Here is a 19,296-nt window from a genome sequence, read left to right as displayed (position 1 = left end):
AGGAAATTTGGCTACTCTAAGAATTTTTAGCTGCAAATGGCGAACATTTTTATAATCTGATCCTAACTCCATATGACTATTGATTGTGAAGCATTCATTTTTTGACATTAATTGCGCAAAGTCATGCACTATGTCATGTATTTTGCAATTTATTATCTTGACATCATCCTCATCTTTCTCAAAATCTTTGAAGAAAGAATGCATGGCTAAATTTTCAAAGTATTCCCTTGCTATGATTTCCATATCCATAATTTCTTTTGAGTCAATATATCCTTGTGCCATCCACATAGAGATCAAGTTATCAATATAAAAGACATAATTTTTTGGTAAGAAAGCATAATATGAGAAACATTGTTTCAATCGTGAAGGCAAATCATAATAACCTAGTAACTACGGTGCAAAAAGACCTCTTTCAACATCTTCCATTCCCCACAAACTACTACACAAAACCATCTCCCATTGTTCTCTACTCCTCTTGAAGCGCAATAGACTTCCTAGAGTCTTTGCAGCAAGTGGCAAGCCTTTACACTCCTTCGCTATTTCCATGCCAATGTCTTCTAGTTGGTTACGATCCTCATAATTCTTACCATAAAATGCTATTTTACTAAACACCAACCAACAATCTTCTTTAGACAATATCCCCAAATTGGTAATGTGTGCACTTTCCATCATCTCTGCAACTTTATCTTTACATGTGGTCACTAGAATTCTACTACTTTGGGAACCACAATATTTGAGCGCATCTCTAAATGGCTTCCACATTGCATAATCTTCAATCCACACATCATCAAAGACAAGGAAAAAATTCTTTTCCTGAATCAATTCACAAATTTTTTCCAATAAGATTTGCAATTCAGTAATCTTGGAGTCACGGCCTCCTAAAGCTTCAAGGATCGCTCTGGCAACCGTAAACTAATCAAAAGGTTTAGAAACACAAACCCAAATTCTTTTGTCAAAATTGGCCTTCACCAGACGATAATTATAGACTTGGTGGGTAAGAGTTGCTTTTCCAATACCACTCATACCCACTAAAGAGATGACATGAGGTTTTCTTTCTTCTTCACCACCCTGCCCAATAGGATACTCACTAGATTATCCCTAATTTTATCACGCCCCAGAATTTCAGACACATCAACAAAGGAAGTAGTTCTTGGTCTCTCAACTTCTTCATTGCCCCTAGTAAATACAAACTTGTACATCTCTCCCTCTCTATCAATCTCATCTATTTTTTTCATTCAGTTCTTTTATCATACGAGCAATATCACGATGCTGAAAAGTATTACAAACTGAGAATCGAAGTAGGTGATGAGGGGCCATACCTTTCTCTTCTTAGCAGTGCTAGTTTCAGCTTTTTCTTTTTCTTCTTCCTGTTTTTCTTGTTTCTCAACCTCAGCTTTGATCATGACAGTGTTCCACTAGTCGAATACATCGTCCATCTCATAGGATGTCTTTGAGCATATCTAACCAGAGCTTCACAGCTTCCTCCCTTACTTGCCTTTTCTTTGCATCGTTGAGCATTGCCTTACTTTCAAGCTTTTGGACTTCTTCCTTGACATTTGCAATCGCCATGAACTCTGAAGTAATGAAAGAACTAAGCTGATCCTTGATAGTAGAAACAAGAGCCCACGCCATACTTGGAATTTGGAAATGGAAATTGGTTGGATAACACGAGAGACTGAAATGGATAATGGTAACTCAAGGTTGATGAATAGGTAGAAAGTAGAAACCAAATTCAACCCAACGATGACCATAACAAATTACAAAACTTTTGCCACAATTCACAGACATGACCCATCAATCACTACTTAACTCGCCGTATGAAAACAACTTGCTACATGAATCATAACAAAAATTGTATAGTCTATTACTAAATTACTAGCATTTTACAATTCAAGCTGCTCAAAGTCCAATAATGTTCAGCCTGTTGTAAAGAGGAACATTGGGCGGTCCATTTTGCATTACACGGCATTATTGCTGTGTAATCTCAAGCAAAGACTTTTTGGCTCATTGTAGCTTTTCTATTTAATGTTCTACCACCAAGTTGTTCCTTGAGAAAACTTCAATGATTTCAAATGATTTAAAAATATATTTAAATTTGTAAAAAAAAAATATACATAATTATATTTAAATTAACATGTTTATTTATCCTAAAATAATAATATTGAGTACACTGAACTTGCTAATTTCAAGAATTTGAGGTTAATAAAAATAAGAGTAATGCTAGGAACACAATAAAATATTGCAAAAATTTCTCAATATTACAAATTAGCATACCAACTCACACATAAATTTATTTTAGTTTTTAATTATATTTTTTATATGCTAATATTGGAAATGTTGTGATATTTTGTTATGTCCCTAGTGTTGGAAAAATATATGTTTGTATCGCATACAAAACATGTACAGCGGAAAAATTAATGGATCTACTTTATTCGCAATTGATAGTATGTACTATGTAAATTTCAAAAGTTAAGAACAAGAGAGTGTACCTTAGTGTGGTGAATTTCAAAACAAAGATTAGAAGTACTTTGGAACACTTTCAATCTTCACTCCAATTCCACTAATGCCCAAGAAGTGTGGTCTCTCAATCAGTTATATGAATTTGTTCAAGGGAGAATTAGAGAGTGTCCAACACTCACATACAAACCATTTCATGTATCTTATATGACCTTAATGAAAAACCACATATCTTAAATTCTGTATGTTTCTCTCCTTATATATATAACTGATTATCTAATTGGGCTAACCTTTTGGACCATTTCAATTGGGCTCTAGTATGTGGCTTAGAGTGGGACCAAAAAGGGAACAAATAAGACTCTAACTCTAATGGGTCTTAGACTTTTCTGTCAACTCTTGACAAGTTTAAAGTTACCATTAATTATATTCAATATCACTATATGAATATAATTGCACTCTAGGCCTTATTAATAAATTATATCCCGAGACTTTATTATACATGCAACCCCTTCATAAAATATTTGTAATAATATAAAGTCATGAATGTAGACTGCCACTTTGAAGATTATTACATCTTAATCATCGAGTATCTGGTTTAATCCTTTAAGTTATTCATCATATATTTATAAAATCCAATTCCATAATTACATACTTTAGTAACTTCTTACTAAAGTGGTTGGGCCTAACACTCTAAATAACCAAACCCATTAAACTTATCTCAAGAGAATATTTTATATCTCCGTTAAGAGATTATGAATTCTATTTTGAGAATATATGTTCCATCAACACTAAATGCAGTTGCCCAACATACTGAGGTTTTGATCGTAATTATAGATCTCACTTCGGATATATCAAAACAACCTACACCTCATGATCAAGTCCATTATTCTCTCAGGATTTAGAGTTGATGTAAATAGAAATCGTAAGATTTATTATTCATTTGATAGTCGTTAGGAGAATAATAAATCTCACAGCGGTCCAGTTCAATATGTCTTAACTCTTAAAACATATCAACATATCAACTAGAAGTCTCCACTTCCATGATCAAGACAAATCATCTTAGTTCATATGTTATAGTCTTCGCAGATGAAATACCCAATTTCATCACCGACTACGAACTAAAATTTTGAGTTTACAAAGAACTTGTGATTTATATCTTCTGTGAATTTTCACATAAATCACATACTATGAATCTCATGGACTAAGATAATGTCTCACTAGTTCATTTATAAATAGTCTCATATAATTAAACAATTTAATTATTTATGACATGCCAATAAATTGGATTTTAGGGCATAAACCCCAACAATCTCCTACTTGCCCTCAAAGACAATTTATCATATATCGGACACTTATCTCCCTTTAGAGTAATTCATAGTCACTCTAAGACAAGGTTTGGAAGCAAGTTTCAGTCAGATTTATTGCATAAATTATCTTTTCTACTATTACTTCTCATGTACTCATATCTCTCTAATGAGAAAATACTTACGCTTAATGTGTATCTTCACCACCTAGGATGAACACATATCTTGAAATCCAACTTCGTGAATCACAATCAAATTACAAGTCAGTATTTGTACATCTAGTAACCATCAAAACTTCACTTTTGTGGACAAGCATATAATCCCTCATTCTCCTAAGATATTTGAGTATATGCTTTACTCCCACTAAATTAAGTGATCTTTGATTCAATTGATATTTGCTTACTATACCCACCGCAAAATAGATATTTAGCCTAGTATTTAGCATAGCATAAAGACTTCCTATAGATTTGATATAAGGAACTATCTTAATATGCACTTCCTTTTATATGTCTTAGGACAATAGTCCTTTATAAAGGAACTTCAAACTTAAAAGGAAAGAATCTTTTCTTGAAGTATTGCATGCTATACTTGGCTAGAATCTAATCGATTTAAGCAATTTGAGATAGACCCAACATCCTAATTTCTAAATTTTAACAAAGTTTAATTCTTAGGATGTGTCCAGTCTTTCCCAAGTACTTTATATCAAACTGGACTAGACAACCAAAAACTCCATTGATGACAACAACTCTACATCATTCTAAATGATTAGAATGTCATCAACATACATTAAAAAATTTATTATTCTATATAACTTTTACACACATAAGGCCTTTTAATACTTGATTAAAATCAAACAATTTGATTGCTTGATCAAAGATGATGTTTTATGATTCAGATGCATGCTTTAGTCCATAAATGAACTTTAAGAAACTTGCATATTTAATGATAGACAAAAAACGAATTGACTCCTTGTGATAAATTAACCAATTAATTTAGCCAAGTGAACTAATTAAGTTAATTAACATGCAAACGCGTGGTAGCACAAACAAATCACCAATAAACTAAGTATGCAGCGGAAAATAAATTAAGACGGTGATTTGTTTACCAATGGGGAAAACCTACATGGCAAAATCCCACCGGGTGATTTTAAGGTCACCACTCCCGAAATTTCATTATTATCACAACAAGCGGTTACAAGTAAAGGAATCCCAGTATCTTATACCAACCTACAGTTGAACCCTTACTCCAATACCCAATTGGACTTATTCTATAATGACAATTTCTCCTTTTGATGCACGGCTCCTAGTACGTGACTAATCAATTGTACAGATCCTAGTACGTGACTTCAATCACCAACTAGAGAAGGTTGTTGGCTGCAAAGTTTTTCAGTTCATCCCAACGATGAAGATTAAGAAGATGCTTGGTCACAAAACTCTACGGTGCACAAACACAACAACTTCCTCACAAGAATGATGAACTAGGAGAAATTCTGTCTCCAGTCACAATTTGCTTAAGCAAACTTTGCTCAACACTTGTGCAACTTGTGAACACTTTGACGGCCCTTAAAATAATCCTTTTATATGTCTATGGTTGTGAGAAAAGAAAACCCAAACACATAATCACGGATTGCAGTCAAAATAGAACTAAAACTCTGTTTTTCATAAACCTCGACAAATGGCTATCTATCGAGCTGCTGTTGAGCAGTTGTCGAGCCATAGGATTGGAACAGCTTCTTAAACTCGATAGATAGCTAGCTGTCGAGCTTTAATGACAAGCACTTCTTCAGCTTATTTCTTGGACAGACTCGCATGGCTTTAACACTTAATCTTGAAACAAAATTTCTTGAAGTATTAAACACATCCTATCTACTCAAATACAAGTAAAGTGCGTTTTGTCAAAGAATTAGCCAATTACATAAAATAGTGACATATGTTCCTAACAAGTGAATCACATATGTCTTAACAATCTCCCCCTTTGGCAATTCGTGACAAAACCACAACAAACAAATGAGATATGAGAGAAGTCATAAATCACTCAACTCATATTCACTTGTTGAATACAAAAAAATCTATCCTAACACAAACTCTTGAAAAATTTTGCAAGAAGAAAGTTTATGGCAATAAGACTTTGACAACTTGTATTTCTGTAACACTTTAAACAAAACTTATCAAGACATCTTTGTGTGAAACGGAATTAATAGATTTCATACAAGTATAAGAAGCATGTGCATAAAGAGAGAAAAAAAAACATCACATGTAAGGGTAGGTGAAAGAAACATACATCAACATATAAAAAAAATAAGTACAATGTATGTCAATAATGGTCACAAGACCTAAGGTACAAGAATAAATGTATCTCAAATAGAAAGAAAAGAAAAAAAAAAATACAAGTTATCCTCACTACATCCCTCAAAAATCATCACTCCTCCTAACAAAAATATCTTATACTAACTCTCTCTCTAAGAATGACTACTTTTATATCCAAAACTACTTCCCCTTTTTGTCATGAGTGACAAAGGGTATGAATGTCAAGTAGACATCTCATCGGTAGAGCTAGCATCTCCATCATCATCATCATCATCGGGATCATCATCATCATCACCATCATCATCATCCTCATCCTCAGGATCAAAAGCCACTAGAGGAGGTGGAGGCAAGCATCCATGCGCTGTAGCTGCACCATGATGTCTCCGAGTGACACATCGCTCGTAGAAGAGGGTGCGGATGTGGATGGAGTAGATCAAGATGGAGCTAAACGGAAGGGAGGAGCTGCTGAATCCGACTACTGTGACCTAAACTACGCCTCACTATGTTTAACCGTAGCGGCATTTATGGCACACATGACAGAAAAGTGGTCGGAAGACGGAAAAGAAATAGAAAAATGGCATAAAATCCGTGTGATAACCGAAGGGAAAATGAGCTTATCACGAGTAACTATATCTCTATACACATCTATAATAGAAAGAATAAAATGTGAAGGAAAATCTATAGTGAGGTGCTCTAACAAAGAAAGCAAAAATCGAGCACGAGGCTCTGTAATAGAATTATAGTGAAAGAATGGGTGCAAAACAAATGTCATCACCATATTCATGAATCTAGGACCTTAAGCAAAGGCCTTGCATGGTGTAAACTGACGATCACCACAATTAGAAGGGCACTTGCAGAATACAGAAATCATCTCGTCTTTGGACACAGTCCTCAAACACTCACATCTAGGGTAGTCAGGATGCTCTACCCTCGGAACACGGAGCACATCGGATACCAACTTTGCTGTGACAACAATGCGCATACCTCGAACGCGAGTATGAAAGAGAGGTACTAAAGAATCGAGTCCTTGCATGTTGGAGTAAAACTCCTGGATCAGCACGGAAGGAGACTAATCATCAGTCTCTTTTTGCTTTTTAATTTTGTTTGGCGAAGTCCACCAAAATGACTCAGCATTCCAAATGAACACCTCGTCAAGAAAAGTTCTTCGAGAAGTCCTTTCAGGCATCCTCATCATGGAACCGAATAGAAAAGGGAGTAGGATCAGACGAAGACGATGCCCCGGAATGAAGAGGATTCCGGGACGGAGTTGACTTACGTTTAGGTGCCATAGACATGACAAACGTAAACAGAAAAGAGAGGGAGAGAGAGAGACAATCAGAAAAGTCCCAACACATTTCAAATATAGTAAGTATATTGAAAATAGAGTACATATGCATGGGGAATGCATGAACATGTGACATGCAAAAGAAATTACATCATGGGCTCAGCCTAATCCAATCCTACCAGCACACAATCAATTTGCACACATCTAAATGCATGATAATACTGTTACAATGCTTATGTGATGCAATGCATGAGATTTTAAACTCATTTAAGCAAAAACCCATCCCAAAATTTCAACAATAACTTATCAATTTTGAAAAGCCCTAAAAATTTTCAAAAACCCCAAAACCTAGGTTTCAAAACATGAAATGCATGTAAATGAGAGATTAGAAACATACCAAGTGAAGAAAAAAACTTGAGAAAACTTGAAGAACACTTGGAATTGAGGTTTGGAGTGAGAAAGAGTGTTTAGGGAGGTGAGGAGACAAAGCTATCGAGAGAGAGATCGAGAGAAATGAAAACCGGATCGCACTGGACCTATATATAGAGGTTCAGTAAATCTCAACAGATAGAGGTGTTGAGATAAGTGTCGAGACAGGTGTCGAGAAAACAAAACGTCAAAAGATGCAGCTGTCGAGAGGTGTCGAGGAAGAATTCATCAAACACGATTAAAGAAGCTCGATCGATCCACTAGTTGTCAAGAAGCTATCAAGGATCCAAGAACTTTCTAGATTGATCCAAATAGCTGTCAAAAAGGTGTCGAGATTGCGATAAGAAATAGCATAAGAGCTCGACAGACAGTTAGGTGTCGAGATTGCTTAAAAACAGTTTTTCAAGAAGGGAGAAACACAGATATGAATGCAATCAAGCATGCAGCTCAACCAATGATCCAATCAACATTTTAGACTCTCAAAATCATCTCTCAACAACAATTTTAAGCACATGGATCTCAAAAACACGCACACACACACACACTAAACAAGTCTAACCAATTTTATATTTCAAAAACAAGTCTAGACAGTTTAGTGAGCATACATTAACACATGTAAACCTTGTGATGGCCAAATCACATTGTACCTACACATGTATCAGGAATAGCAAAGAATATTGTGTGTTGTGTGTGAAAAACATCGCAAGATTGCATAAGTGTATACATGTTATTACGATTTTGAGATATGAGAAAATCACTCTAACTCACACACAATCATGACTGTTTGATGGGGACTATCATCTTTGAGGTACATCCTATAACTCCCACATTTCTTAGAATACATGCTTGCAATCATATTTAAAGCATTTTGATCTTTTTGCTTTTTTAATTTTTCTTTGCATATTTTTCTTTTTAAACAAATCATGCATGAGCATATAAGAGAGAGAAAAGAAATACCCAATGATGTTAAGCATTTGACATTCCAATTTTGCTATGCCGAAGCACACAAATGTCATTGACATTGCACTTTTGCTATGCCGAAGCATACAGATGTCATTTCATGATTGGCGGGGTAACAGTGGTGAGATGGTTATTTATGCCTTTCTCTTAGGATTTTCTAGTCCTTCCCATCAAAAAAAGTGATACGAGTGTTAAGTACAAGAGATCACTTAACTTTACTCATCACAAACACGAATCACAAAACTCACTTACTTAGTTGTGCATAGAGATGCTTATCTAAGCTACAAGAGATACAAAATTTAGAAAACTTTGTTTCAATGGCCATCCAAGGTATACAAGTACCAATGTACACAAAACACACACTGTTTTTGTATTTTTCAATTTTTTTTATATGAAAAACAAAATAAAACAAACAAAAACATGTTAAACAAAGCAAAGCATAAGAACTAGACTGACTCAAAATAAAAGCAAAACACACAAGTTATGCAAAAACAAACAAGAAGAAAGAGAGAGAAAAAGTGATAGAATCACTTGGAGCCCTTTTCCTTCCACCTCTTGGAAGAACCTTTCCTTTGATTAAACCCTTGAACCGACGGTGAAGGGGAAGAATTGAAACCGTTCAAGTTCGAAAGGAACATGAGGGCTTTGAGAAGATCTCCAAGGAGAGCAAGAGAGGATTGAAGCTGATTCTGGCTTCTAGATGCTATCATGCCATTGCTTTGTTGAGTGGCTAACCACTTATAACAATTTGGTCGAGTATGACTGGCAAATCCACAATGATGACAGAGATGCTGCTTCTTTTGTTTAGTCTTTTGAGAGTTAGCCTTCTTAGTTCTAAGGTTTTTAGCTTCCTTCTTATCTTACTTAGGGGGTGCTCCTAAGATAGATTTACCATTGTCTATGTTCTCACTAGCTAAATCAGTTTTAACATCATTGTTCTCAATTTCAACATTATTACTAGGAGGAACAAAAACAGTAGTACTAGTAGAAGCAATATTAGAAGAAAAGAAACCATACCCTAAACCTGTTCGATCAGAAGCAGATTTTTGAAGACTGAACATCTCATCAAGTTTTGCACTTGAAGTCCTCTCCAATTGAGCTCTGACTTGAAATAGCTCTGCTTCAAGCTTCTTAGACTTCTCAGCCAAGAAATTATTTTCAAACCTTAGTGCTCTAATAGTCTGATTGGCTTTATCAAACTTTGTGGAAAGCTCTTCTCGCTCAAGCTCCACATTACTAAGCTTTTTGGAGGCCAACCTATACAACTTCTCATACTTCTCTGAGACCTTGTACAACTTTGCATAGGCTGTGTGGATGTCATCTTGTTCATCCATCTTCTCAAACTTGGACTCCACCAATTCTTTTTCTTCATCCACATCTTCAACAATCCCCTCAGTAGGATTGACAGTGGTAGTGAAGACATTCAGGATTCCGTCATCCTTATTGTCGGAATCATCCTCGGGCTTGGTGTCGCTCAAAGTAGCAGCGAGTGCCTTGCTCTTTCCAATGCTCTTAAGATATGTAGGACACTCCTGTTTCATGTGATCGAAGCCTTGACACCTAAAGCACTTGGGTCCCGCGGGAAGAGTGTACTGACCGCCATCCCCAGCATCCTTCTTCCCTTTGTCTTGACTCTTGAATTGAGAAGAACTGGATTGTCTATGGTCCTTGTCGAGGCCCTTACCATTGGCATTCTTCATGAACTTCTTGAATTGCCTGGTGATGTTGGAATTCATTTTAGAATCTTCATCGTCTGAAGACTCATTCGTGTCACTACTCTTGGCCTTCAAGGCCACGCTCTTGCTCTTGCCTGACTTACCAATCCATGTTAACTCTAGCTCGTAAGTCTGCAGATTACCAACTAGCTCTGTCAAAGGAATCTTATCAATGTCCGTTGATTCCTCGATCGTCATAATCTTGGCATGGAATCTCTCAGGCAGAGATCTGAGCACCTTTCTCACAATCTTGGGTTTAGGGATGGTTTCCCCAAGATTGAAAGCTGAGTTCACTATGTCCTTAAGCTTGGCATAGAACTCATCGAACGACTCATCCTCCTCCATCTTAATCTCTTCGAAACTTGTAGTGAGCGTTTGAATCTTCGAATCCTTGACCGCCTTAGTTCCTTCATAGGTTGTCTGGAGGATGGTCCATGCCTCCTTTGCAGTTTCAATGGAGGATATCTTCTTGAATTCCTCATTAGTGACTACACTGAACAAAGCATGCAATGCCCTGCTGTTGAAGTTTGCCGCCTTGATCTTGGCTTCATCCCAATCGGCGGACACTTCCTTTGGCTTGGTCCAGCCTATCTTAACGGCTTGCCACACCTTCTCATCTAGAGACTGCAAAAAAGCTCCCATGCGTATTTTCTAGTATGCATAGTTAGTGCCATCAAATAAAGGAGGTATGATTAAAGACTGTCCTCTATCCATGACAACAGGGGTCAATGGATCAACACAGTAAAGATTAAAACCTAATCAGAGTGTGCCTGCTCTGATACCACTTGATAGGCCAAAAACAAATTGACCCCTTGTGATAAATTAACCAATTAATTTAGTCAAGTGAAATAATTAAGTTAATTAATATGCAAACGTGTGGTAGCACAAACAAATCTCCAATAAACGAAGTATGCAGCGGAAAATAAATTAACACGGTGATTTGTTTACAAATGGGGAAAACCTACACGACAAAAACCTCACCAGGTGATTTTAAGGTCATCACTCCCGAAATTCTACTATTATTACAATAAGCGGTTACAAGTAAAGGAATCCCAGTACCTTATACCAATTTACAGTTGAACCCTTACCCCAAAACCCAATTGGACTTATTCTGTAGTGACAATTTCTCCTTTTGATGCACGGCTCCCAGCACGCGACTTCAATCACCAACTAGAGAAGGTTGTTGGCTGCAAAGTTCTTCAGTTCATCTTAACGATGAAGATCAAGAAGATACTTGGTCACAAAATCCTACGGTGCACAAACACAACAACTTCTTCACAAGAATGATGAACTAAGGCAAATTCTCGTCTCCGGTCACAATTTGCTTGAACAAACTTTGCTCAACACTTGTGCAACTTGTGAACACTTTGACGGCCCTTAAAATAATTCTTTTATATGTCAATTATTGTGAGAAAAAAAAGCTCAAACACATAATCATGGATTTGAGTCAAAACAGAACTAAAACTCTGTTTTTCATAAACCTCGACAGATGCCTATCTGTCGAGCTGTTGTCGAGCCACGGGGCTGGAACAACTTCTTAAGCTCGATAGATGGCTAGCTGTCAAGCTTTAATAACAGGAACTTCTTCAGCTTGTTTCTTATACTGACTCGCATGGATTTAACACTTGATCTTGAAACAAAGTTTCTTGAAGTATTAAACACATCCTAGATCTACCCAAATGCAAGTAAAGTGCGTTGTGTCAAAAGATTAGCCAATTACATAAAATAGTGACATATATTCCTTACAAGTGAATCACATATGTCCTAACACTTAACACTACTGGTTCTTAGCTATGAACAAGTCTAATTACATCATATAGATGTCTTCCTCAAGATTGCTACTAAAAGAATCTTTCTTGATATCCATTTTCATATTTCATCCAAATGAAATATAATGAATAAGAGAATCTAGATAGAGTCGAACTTAACTATTGGTGAAAAAAATCTTTTCATAGTCGAATCATTTCTTTCTGAATAAATCTTTTCACCGCTAGTCTTGACTTTGAAGGTTTACACCTTCTAATCTATCAATCTCATTTCCTTGTAGACCTATTTGAAAATAATAGGCTTAATGCCATTAGCTGCCTCTGCAAGTTCTAGACTTTAAATAGAATCCAATTATATTCACATAACCTTGATCCAATAATTCATATTCATATCATCTATTGCCTTTACGTAGGACCGAGGATCAAATTTATATGAACTTATTTGGTAATTGATAATCCTCCCACTACGATATTGTAACGGTGTACTAGATATTTATATAGAATAATACCTTGTGGTGTATCTAATACAACCATCTCATATCTAAATGTATTTTATAGTTGCCTTACAACAAATTCTGACATTTTTCTTCTATAATAATTCTACTTTTAGCTTTAAGATTATTCACATAGTCATCAACAAGAAACTTTGTATTTGTACTTTACAAACACCTTGTCTTCTTTATGACTACCAAAACAATCTTCTGCAATTCCTTTTGGATACCCACCATAAACACACATCTTTCTACTTTTTGATTTCAATTTGTCAGACTTCCTTTCTAGCAAAAGTACTAGACATCTTTAAAAGTGAAAGTATCATATACTAGGTTTTTACCCAATCCACAATTTGACAAATGTCCTAGGAACAAACTTTTGAAATCAATTTTAGAAAATGTATAGAAATTATTAGAGTATATCTCCAAAAGAAATAAGCAAATGGAAATACTTATCATGTACTTTACTATTTCTAAAAGAGTCTTATTCCTCCTTCATGTATGCACTAACTTAAAGAAGTCATTGAAAATATATTCCTTTACAATAAAGGAACCCTAGAACATATTATCCTCTAAATAAAATTCATAGATTGGGAATTTAACAAAATAATGGTTCTAAAAGCCCATCTTTTAGATTAACAAGATCTAGACATAAGTGCCAAAACATACAAAACCAAAGGATGGAAACTTTCTCTTTAAAAGTAAAACATGTAAATTTCCATCTAGAAAACAATCATGGACAATGCTTAGCTTTACCAAACAGAATTTCCATCTAGAAAACAATCATGGACAATACTTAGCTTTACCAAACCGGAAACACTTTCCTTTTGGTCATACTTTTGAGTCTAATTTCCTTTTGGCAACTACTAGGGCAACTAGCTTGTCCAACTATTTGGTATTATGATTCCTCTTCTTATCATCCTTACCTTTCGGTTTAGGCTAAGAATTTGAATTAAATCATATTGATCCAAGCCTTAGCTTTTAGGATGTCTTCCGTTACGTAGAACTCACTCATCAATTCAGATAATATAAAAAAAGGCGAAAAACACATTTTGGTCCCTACATTTTGACCCGATTCCCGTTTTAGTCGAAAAACGGTTCCATTTTAGTCTCTACCGTTACTTCATAAATGGATATTGCTGATGTGGCAAACGACATTGATAGTCAATAATAAAATAATGTCTACAATGCCACTGTTAGTTACTCCCGCCCTTACTAGTCACTTGCCACTCACGTGACGATCCCTAACCAAACAAAACCCCAAATCACCCAAATAGAAATCCCTAACCCCCAAATTTCCTCAGCTCCTCGCTCATCAGTCACCACACGGATTGAAGTCCCTCACCAGTCACGAACTCAAAAACACCTTCAAATCAATTGCTCCTCGCTTACCACACAGCCGAAAACCATCTTCAAATCAACTACTTTCCATGGATTCAAGCTCGATGTCATCGAGTGGAAGCTTGAGGAAAAGGGGCCCAGCCCGATGCTTCTGCTTGGAGAGACCCGTTGTGGTCGTTTTGTGGACATCTGACAACCTTGGAAGAAGGTTCTACGGTTGTCCAATTTACTGGGTAAGGTAGTATCTCTCTTTGTAATGTTTTTAAATTTCTGGGTTTTTAACTTTGGAAGCACTTCAGGTTCATTTTCGTTTCAATCTTGCTTCAATCTTGCAATCCCCTTTAGTCTAAGTCTAACCCAGAATTTCTTTTCTTAAATAAATAAAAATTTTAAAAAATTTAAGGAAAAAAAAAAAAAAAAACTCAGCTTGTTGCTGACAATATAAATTGTGCTAATACAAGAACATTGTGCTAATACTATTTTAGTTTCTGGTAAGGTAGTATTTGCTAATACTATTTGTTACTGTTTTTCATGATTTTGGTTCTTCATTTAACATCATTTATCTGGTCCTTGGGTGTCAGGTTGGACGCAAGTGTAAATTTTTTCAGTGGCTTGATGATGAAATCTGCGAGCGTGGGAAGGTGCTGATTCCGAAGCAGAGGCAACGGATTTTGACCCTTGAAGCTGCCATTGTAGGCTACAGAAAGAGAGAGAAGAGGCTGCTCATTTGCCTGGGGCTGTCTCTGGTGATAAGTGGGATGCTACTTTGTTTTATGCTTCTTCTGGTTGGCTAAATAGGTGGGGGGGAATGGGTCATTAGGTGGGTAGGTGTTAGTGGAAAAAGGCCTGAATTTTGTTGTATGTATTAGTGGCAAAAGGCCTGAATTTTGGTGTATGTATTAGTGGAAAAAGGCCATAATTTGTGTTGGAATGTGTTGGTTTGTAGTAGTGGGAAAAGGCCTGACTTTTTGGTGTAATTCTCTTTGCAATCCAAGACTTTAGGAATGGAATATGATCTTTTTAATTAATCTATGATTTGTGTACCAATTTATTACATTATTGTTAAGTGTTTGTGCCAAAGCAGTTTGTGATATTAACTGTGCATCAACTGTCAATTTGACACTGCAATTTTGAATGGAAACAGCAATTTGACACAACAATTTGACACAACATAATTGAATGGAAACATCAATTTGACAAAGCAATTTGATACTGCAAATTGATACTGCAATTTAGAGAGCAACTGGTTGCAAAATATGCAAAAAATGGCATGGCTGCAAAATTCTCTTTATGTATTAAAGGAGCTGGCTGCAAAATTTACCAAACCTGCATGCATCACCAGCAGCTTGCATAATTTACCAAACCTGCATAATTTCTGCATAACTTACCAAACTAGCAGCTCTTTATTCATACATCATTACACATTTATTCATACATCATACATCATTACACATTAAAGTGGCTACTCCCAGCACATTAAACTCCAATGCTCACCAAATCTGCATAATCACCAAACTGCCCAGCAAAGCTAAAAACCAGCAAATTTGAGTTTAAGCATTTTAAAAACTAAAGCTAAAAACCAGCAAAGCAAATCTGAATAATGGAAGCTGAATCATCATAACAATGGGAGAATAATTACAAAATATTTAACACTAATGGTAGTTTTTGGTGTACCACAATAATTACAAAATATGTGACAAAACACATTCATACAAAAAAGGATTTGGTCAGCCCATAAACATATGCCAATTGTTCTAGCAGTTACATAAATATATGAAGAGTGCTTCAACATATAGCACAACAAAAAGAAAGGTCCTGTTTCAGTTTGCTATCTTTTAGCAGATCTCATTGCTGTCATATATCTTGCTGCATTTCCAGTTGCATTCAAGGTTTCAGTAGTGACTGCACTTCTCTTCCTCTGTTTTTTTGGTCTTCGATTGGACTGGTTATCAGTGGTCACATCATCATTAGAGCTTGGTTGTGCCCTGTGTACTGTTGGCTGAGCATCCTTGGCTGCCTGCAAGCATAAGCACAATAACAATTAATAGTTTGACAACTGAAAAACAAAACAATGAGGATATCTAAGTCAAAGTGTATACTTACCCTTCTAGTGGTCCTACTGGCTTGGGATGCACTCCCAGGCAAGGAGGAGTTCCCTCCTACTTCTCCCTTGCAGCTCCTCTTGTTGTGTCCTAATTTCTCACATAACTTGCATTGTTTTGAGATGCCTAGGCCTCTTTTTTTTCTGTGACTTCTAGGTTCATCAGGCTCCAGTGCCATCTTCTTCTTAGGCCTGCCAGGAGGTCTCCTCTTGATAGGGGGTTGCACAGGTGGCAGTCCACTAGGACCCCACATATTCTGGCCATTGATGGGCTCTATAATGGGTTCATAGCAATCAATGTAGGTAGTCCTTTTGTAGCAAGCATTGACATACTTTTCAGCATCTTCTCTGTTGAAAAATATGCAAGAAATGGCATGGCAACATGGTATGCCAACTATGTCCCACTTCCTACAGTTGCATTTCTTCTCTTCCAAGTCCACAATGAAACTCTCAAGCCCATTCTTCACTTCAAACTTCATACGACCAGCCCAACATGCTATCCACTTGCTGCATGCCAACTTCTCCTTGTACAGCCTCTTCCTTATCTTAAGACACAACTCAGATTCCACCTTCGTAATCATTTCTCTGTTTGCTTGAAATCTAGTCATTAGATATAGCCTAATACACTCAAGCTGCAAGCACATAGAGAGAAAGGGAGAATTAATCATTCATGAATAACATAGGTCTATGGATCATAATGCACATGAAAGGGAGAATTATGCATACCATGGTGATTATAGGTTTGCTCCTGAACTTAACTATCGTGCTGTTGAAGCTTTCACACATGTTGTTCAAGACCGTGTCACTCTGCCCATCACTTTTGAACATGTGCCTAGCCCAGATAGTTGTTGACTGAGATTGCAGCCATTTGAATGCATCTTCATCCACCTCCTTTAGCTCATTCATTGCCCTCTCAAATGCTTGCCGATAGGTAGCCTTGGCTGCTTTCCAAAAAAGGTCTCTAATAATGACACCAGGATGATTTTTCCTCAAATTTTGGTATAAATGTCTGCAGCAGATCCTGTGCTCGTACTGTGGCCAATTGTCAACAAAGGTGTTCACCAACCCCTGCAAAGCACAATCATTTAATTCAGCAAGCAATGAAGCTACCATTAACTACAAATAATTCAACAAGCAATAAAGCTACCATCATACCTTCTGCTGGTCAGATATGAACACCCATTGCTTGTCATCTCCTATGTCAGCAAGCAATAAATTAAGAAACCAGGTCCAACTGTCCTTTGTTTCAGCCTCTACTACTGCATATGCGAATGAGAAGTATTCATCATTGGGATCTCTGCCAACAGCACACATCAGCTGACCACCTGTCTTGGTCTTCAGATGGCATGCATCTAGACCAATGATTGGCCTGCACCCTGCCAAGAAGCCCTTCTTGCAACCTTCAAGGCAGATGTACATTCTTTCAAAATATGGCAGCCCAGTTGCCAATCCATGCTCAGCTGCCAAATCACCATCCTCATAAGTATGCACCTTCATCAATATTGTGCTCCCAGGACTGCACCTTCTCAACTCATCACAGTACTCCCATAGTTGGTTGAACTGTGCAGTGTGGGTCCCATCAACAGCATCTTGAGCTCTCTCTCTAGCCCTACTTGCCTTGCCTGCACTTATGTCAACCACATACTTCTTATGCACAGCCTCCTGAATATCCTTAAGCTTTATGCCAGGCTGTCTCCTAACCCTCTTCACTAACTTCTTCCCAATGTATGATGCTGTGCACCTTGGATTTTTATAGCTTCTGGTGCATGTGTGTTCCATGTTCAGTGTTTTCAATCTAAAACTCTTCTCCCTTGGCACCTTTGCAAGGTAGGCAACAAAATTGCACCCTGGCTGGCATCGGGCTCTCACTCTCACCAAGTCATTTTTCACAAATTTTATACCCCACCCACCATGGACTGCATAATCAGTTATAGCATCTTTAAATTGTTTAGCTAAGATGAACAACATATCCTTTTCAAACCTAAGGTTCTCAGCTTTGGCTACTGGCCTAAAGATTGGATATTTGCTGCTCCTAATAGAATTGTCAACCTCAGCAACAGGGATGTCATCATCACTTGAATCATCACCACCCTTACTGCTTGATGATGATTCATCAAGGCTAAGCAACTTCTCACTCTCATAGTCAGAATTCATGACACCACCACCCATTTGTCCTGCTTCAACCTCAGCATTTTCAGCTTGATTGTCCCAACTATCAGGACTATCTTCACCAATATTCATTGGTTGCACTTCTGGTTCTGGCTCTTCTTCTAAGTCACTCCTCTCATCCTCACTGCCCTCACTGCCCTCACTACCCTCACTACTCTCCTCAACTTGGTCATCAACAACTGGTGCTTTGCCAGCCCTCCTAGCACAAACTTCCTCATCATCTACCTCATGTGGCTCACCATGGTTAACATTAACAAATTCAGCATCATCATGGCCTCCAAATTGTGAAAAATCAGGTCTGTACTCTTCATTATCATTTTGAAGCACTCTGTCACTAGCAAAAACCTCTACACCTACACCTTCTACTTCACTACCAGGTACTCCAGCAGCTAAGGGATCAAAATCCTCCACTGGTAACTCAACTGGTTCATGCACTGGATGCTCCACAAAGACATGAATCTCCCCATATCCCTTCACCAAGTTAGTCATGAACATAGCAGCATTATCATCAACCACCTGATGGAAATTTGACTGCTCTGGGTCCACACCAGGCATTTTATACCATAGCTTATCTACTTCAGAGTAGCCAAAATCCCTACATATACTCTCAATCTCTACTTTTGACCACCTATCTGGGTCACAGTTATCCACTATATCAACTGTCCCTCCCACATACGCTTGAGGGTTCCACATGAAATGCCCACCATGGTGGACATGCAGAGTAAAAAGCTCATTCATCCTGCATGCAAGTCACGGGAAGAAAACAGAATGAAAATGAAAACAGATATTAATAATACTTTGTTAGGCTAATAAACAAATAAAAAAGCATATAATACCGACAAAGGGATCACATGGACCCAGCCACTTCTTGAAAAGCAAGACACAATACAGACAATCAGTGCAAATACCAACACAAAGATTCCATGGTTTATCAAAGGTCAATATAGTGGTCCCTGATAAACAATAGTGACA

The 19,296-nt window shown here is 37.1% G+C and overlaps 2 protein-coding genes across 2 annotated transcripts; both read right to left on the bottom strand.

Moving 5' to 3' along the window:
* Positions 1 to 390: 390 nt before the first annotated feature.
* LOC115951736 (putative disease resistance protein RGA3) lies at positions 391 to 1,632 on the bottom strand. The gene is made up of 3 exons (XM_031068888.1): positions 1,492 to 1,632; positions 1,320 to 1,415; positions 391 to 813 (listed from the first exon to the last, which is right to left on the bottom strand). The coding sequence occupies exons 1-3, from the start codon at positions 1,630 to 1,632 to the stop codon at positions 391 to 393; spliced, it is 660 nt and encodes a 219-aa protein (XP_030924748.1).
* Positions 1,633 to 16,395: 14,763 nt separating this feature from the next.
* On the bottom strand, positions 16,396 to 18,879 carry LOC115951735. The gene is made up of 4 exons (XM_031068887.1): positions 17,311 to 18,879; positions 16,882 to 17,223; positions 16,489 to 16,787; positions 16,396 to 16,429 (listed from the first exon to the last, which is right to left on the bottom strand). Exons 1-4 carry the CDS (start codon positions 18,877 to 18,879, stop codon positions 16,396 to 16,398), a joined length of 2,244 nt encoding a protein of 747 aa, XP_030924747.1.
* Positions 18,880 to 19,296: the final 417 nt, after the last annotated feature.

The sequence above is a fragment of the Quercus lobata genome, chromosome 7, assembly GCF_001633185.2.
Source record: "Quercus lobata isolate SW786 chromosome 7, ValleyOak3.0 Primary Assembly, whole genome shotgun sequence".
Taxonomy (NCBI): Eukaryota; Viridiplantae; Streptophyta; class Magnoliopsida; order Fagales; family Fagaceae; genus Quercus; species Quercus lobata.
This window is presented reverse-complemented; position numbering and strand designations above follow the sequence as displayed.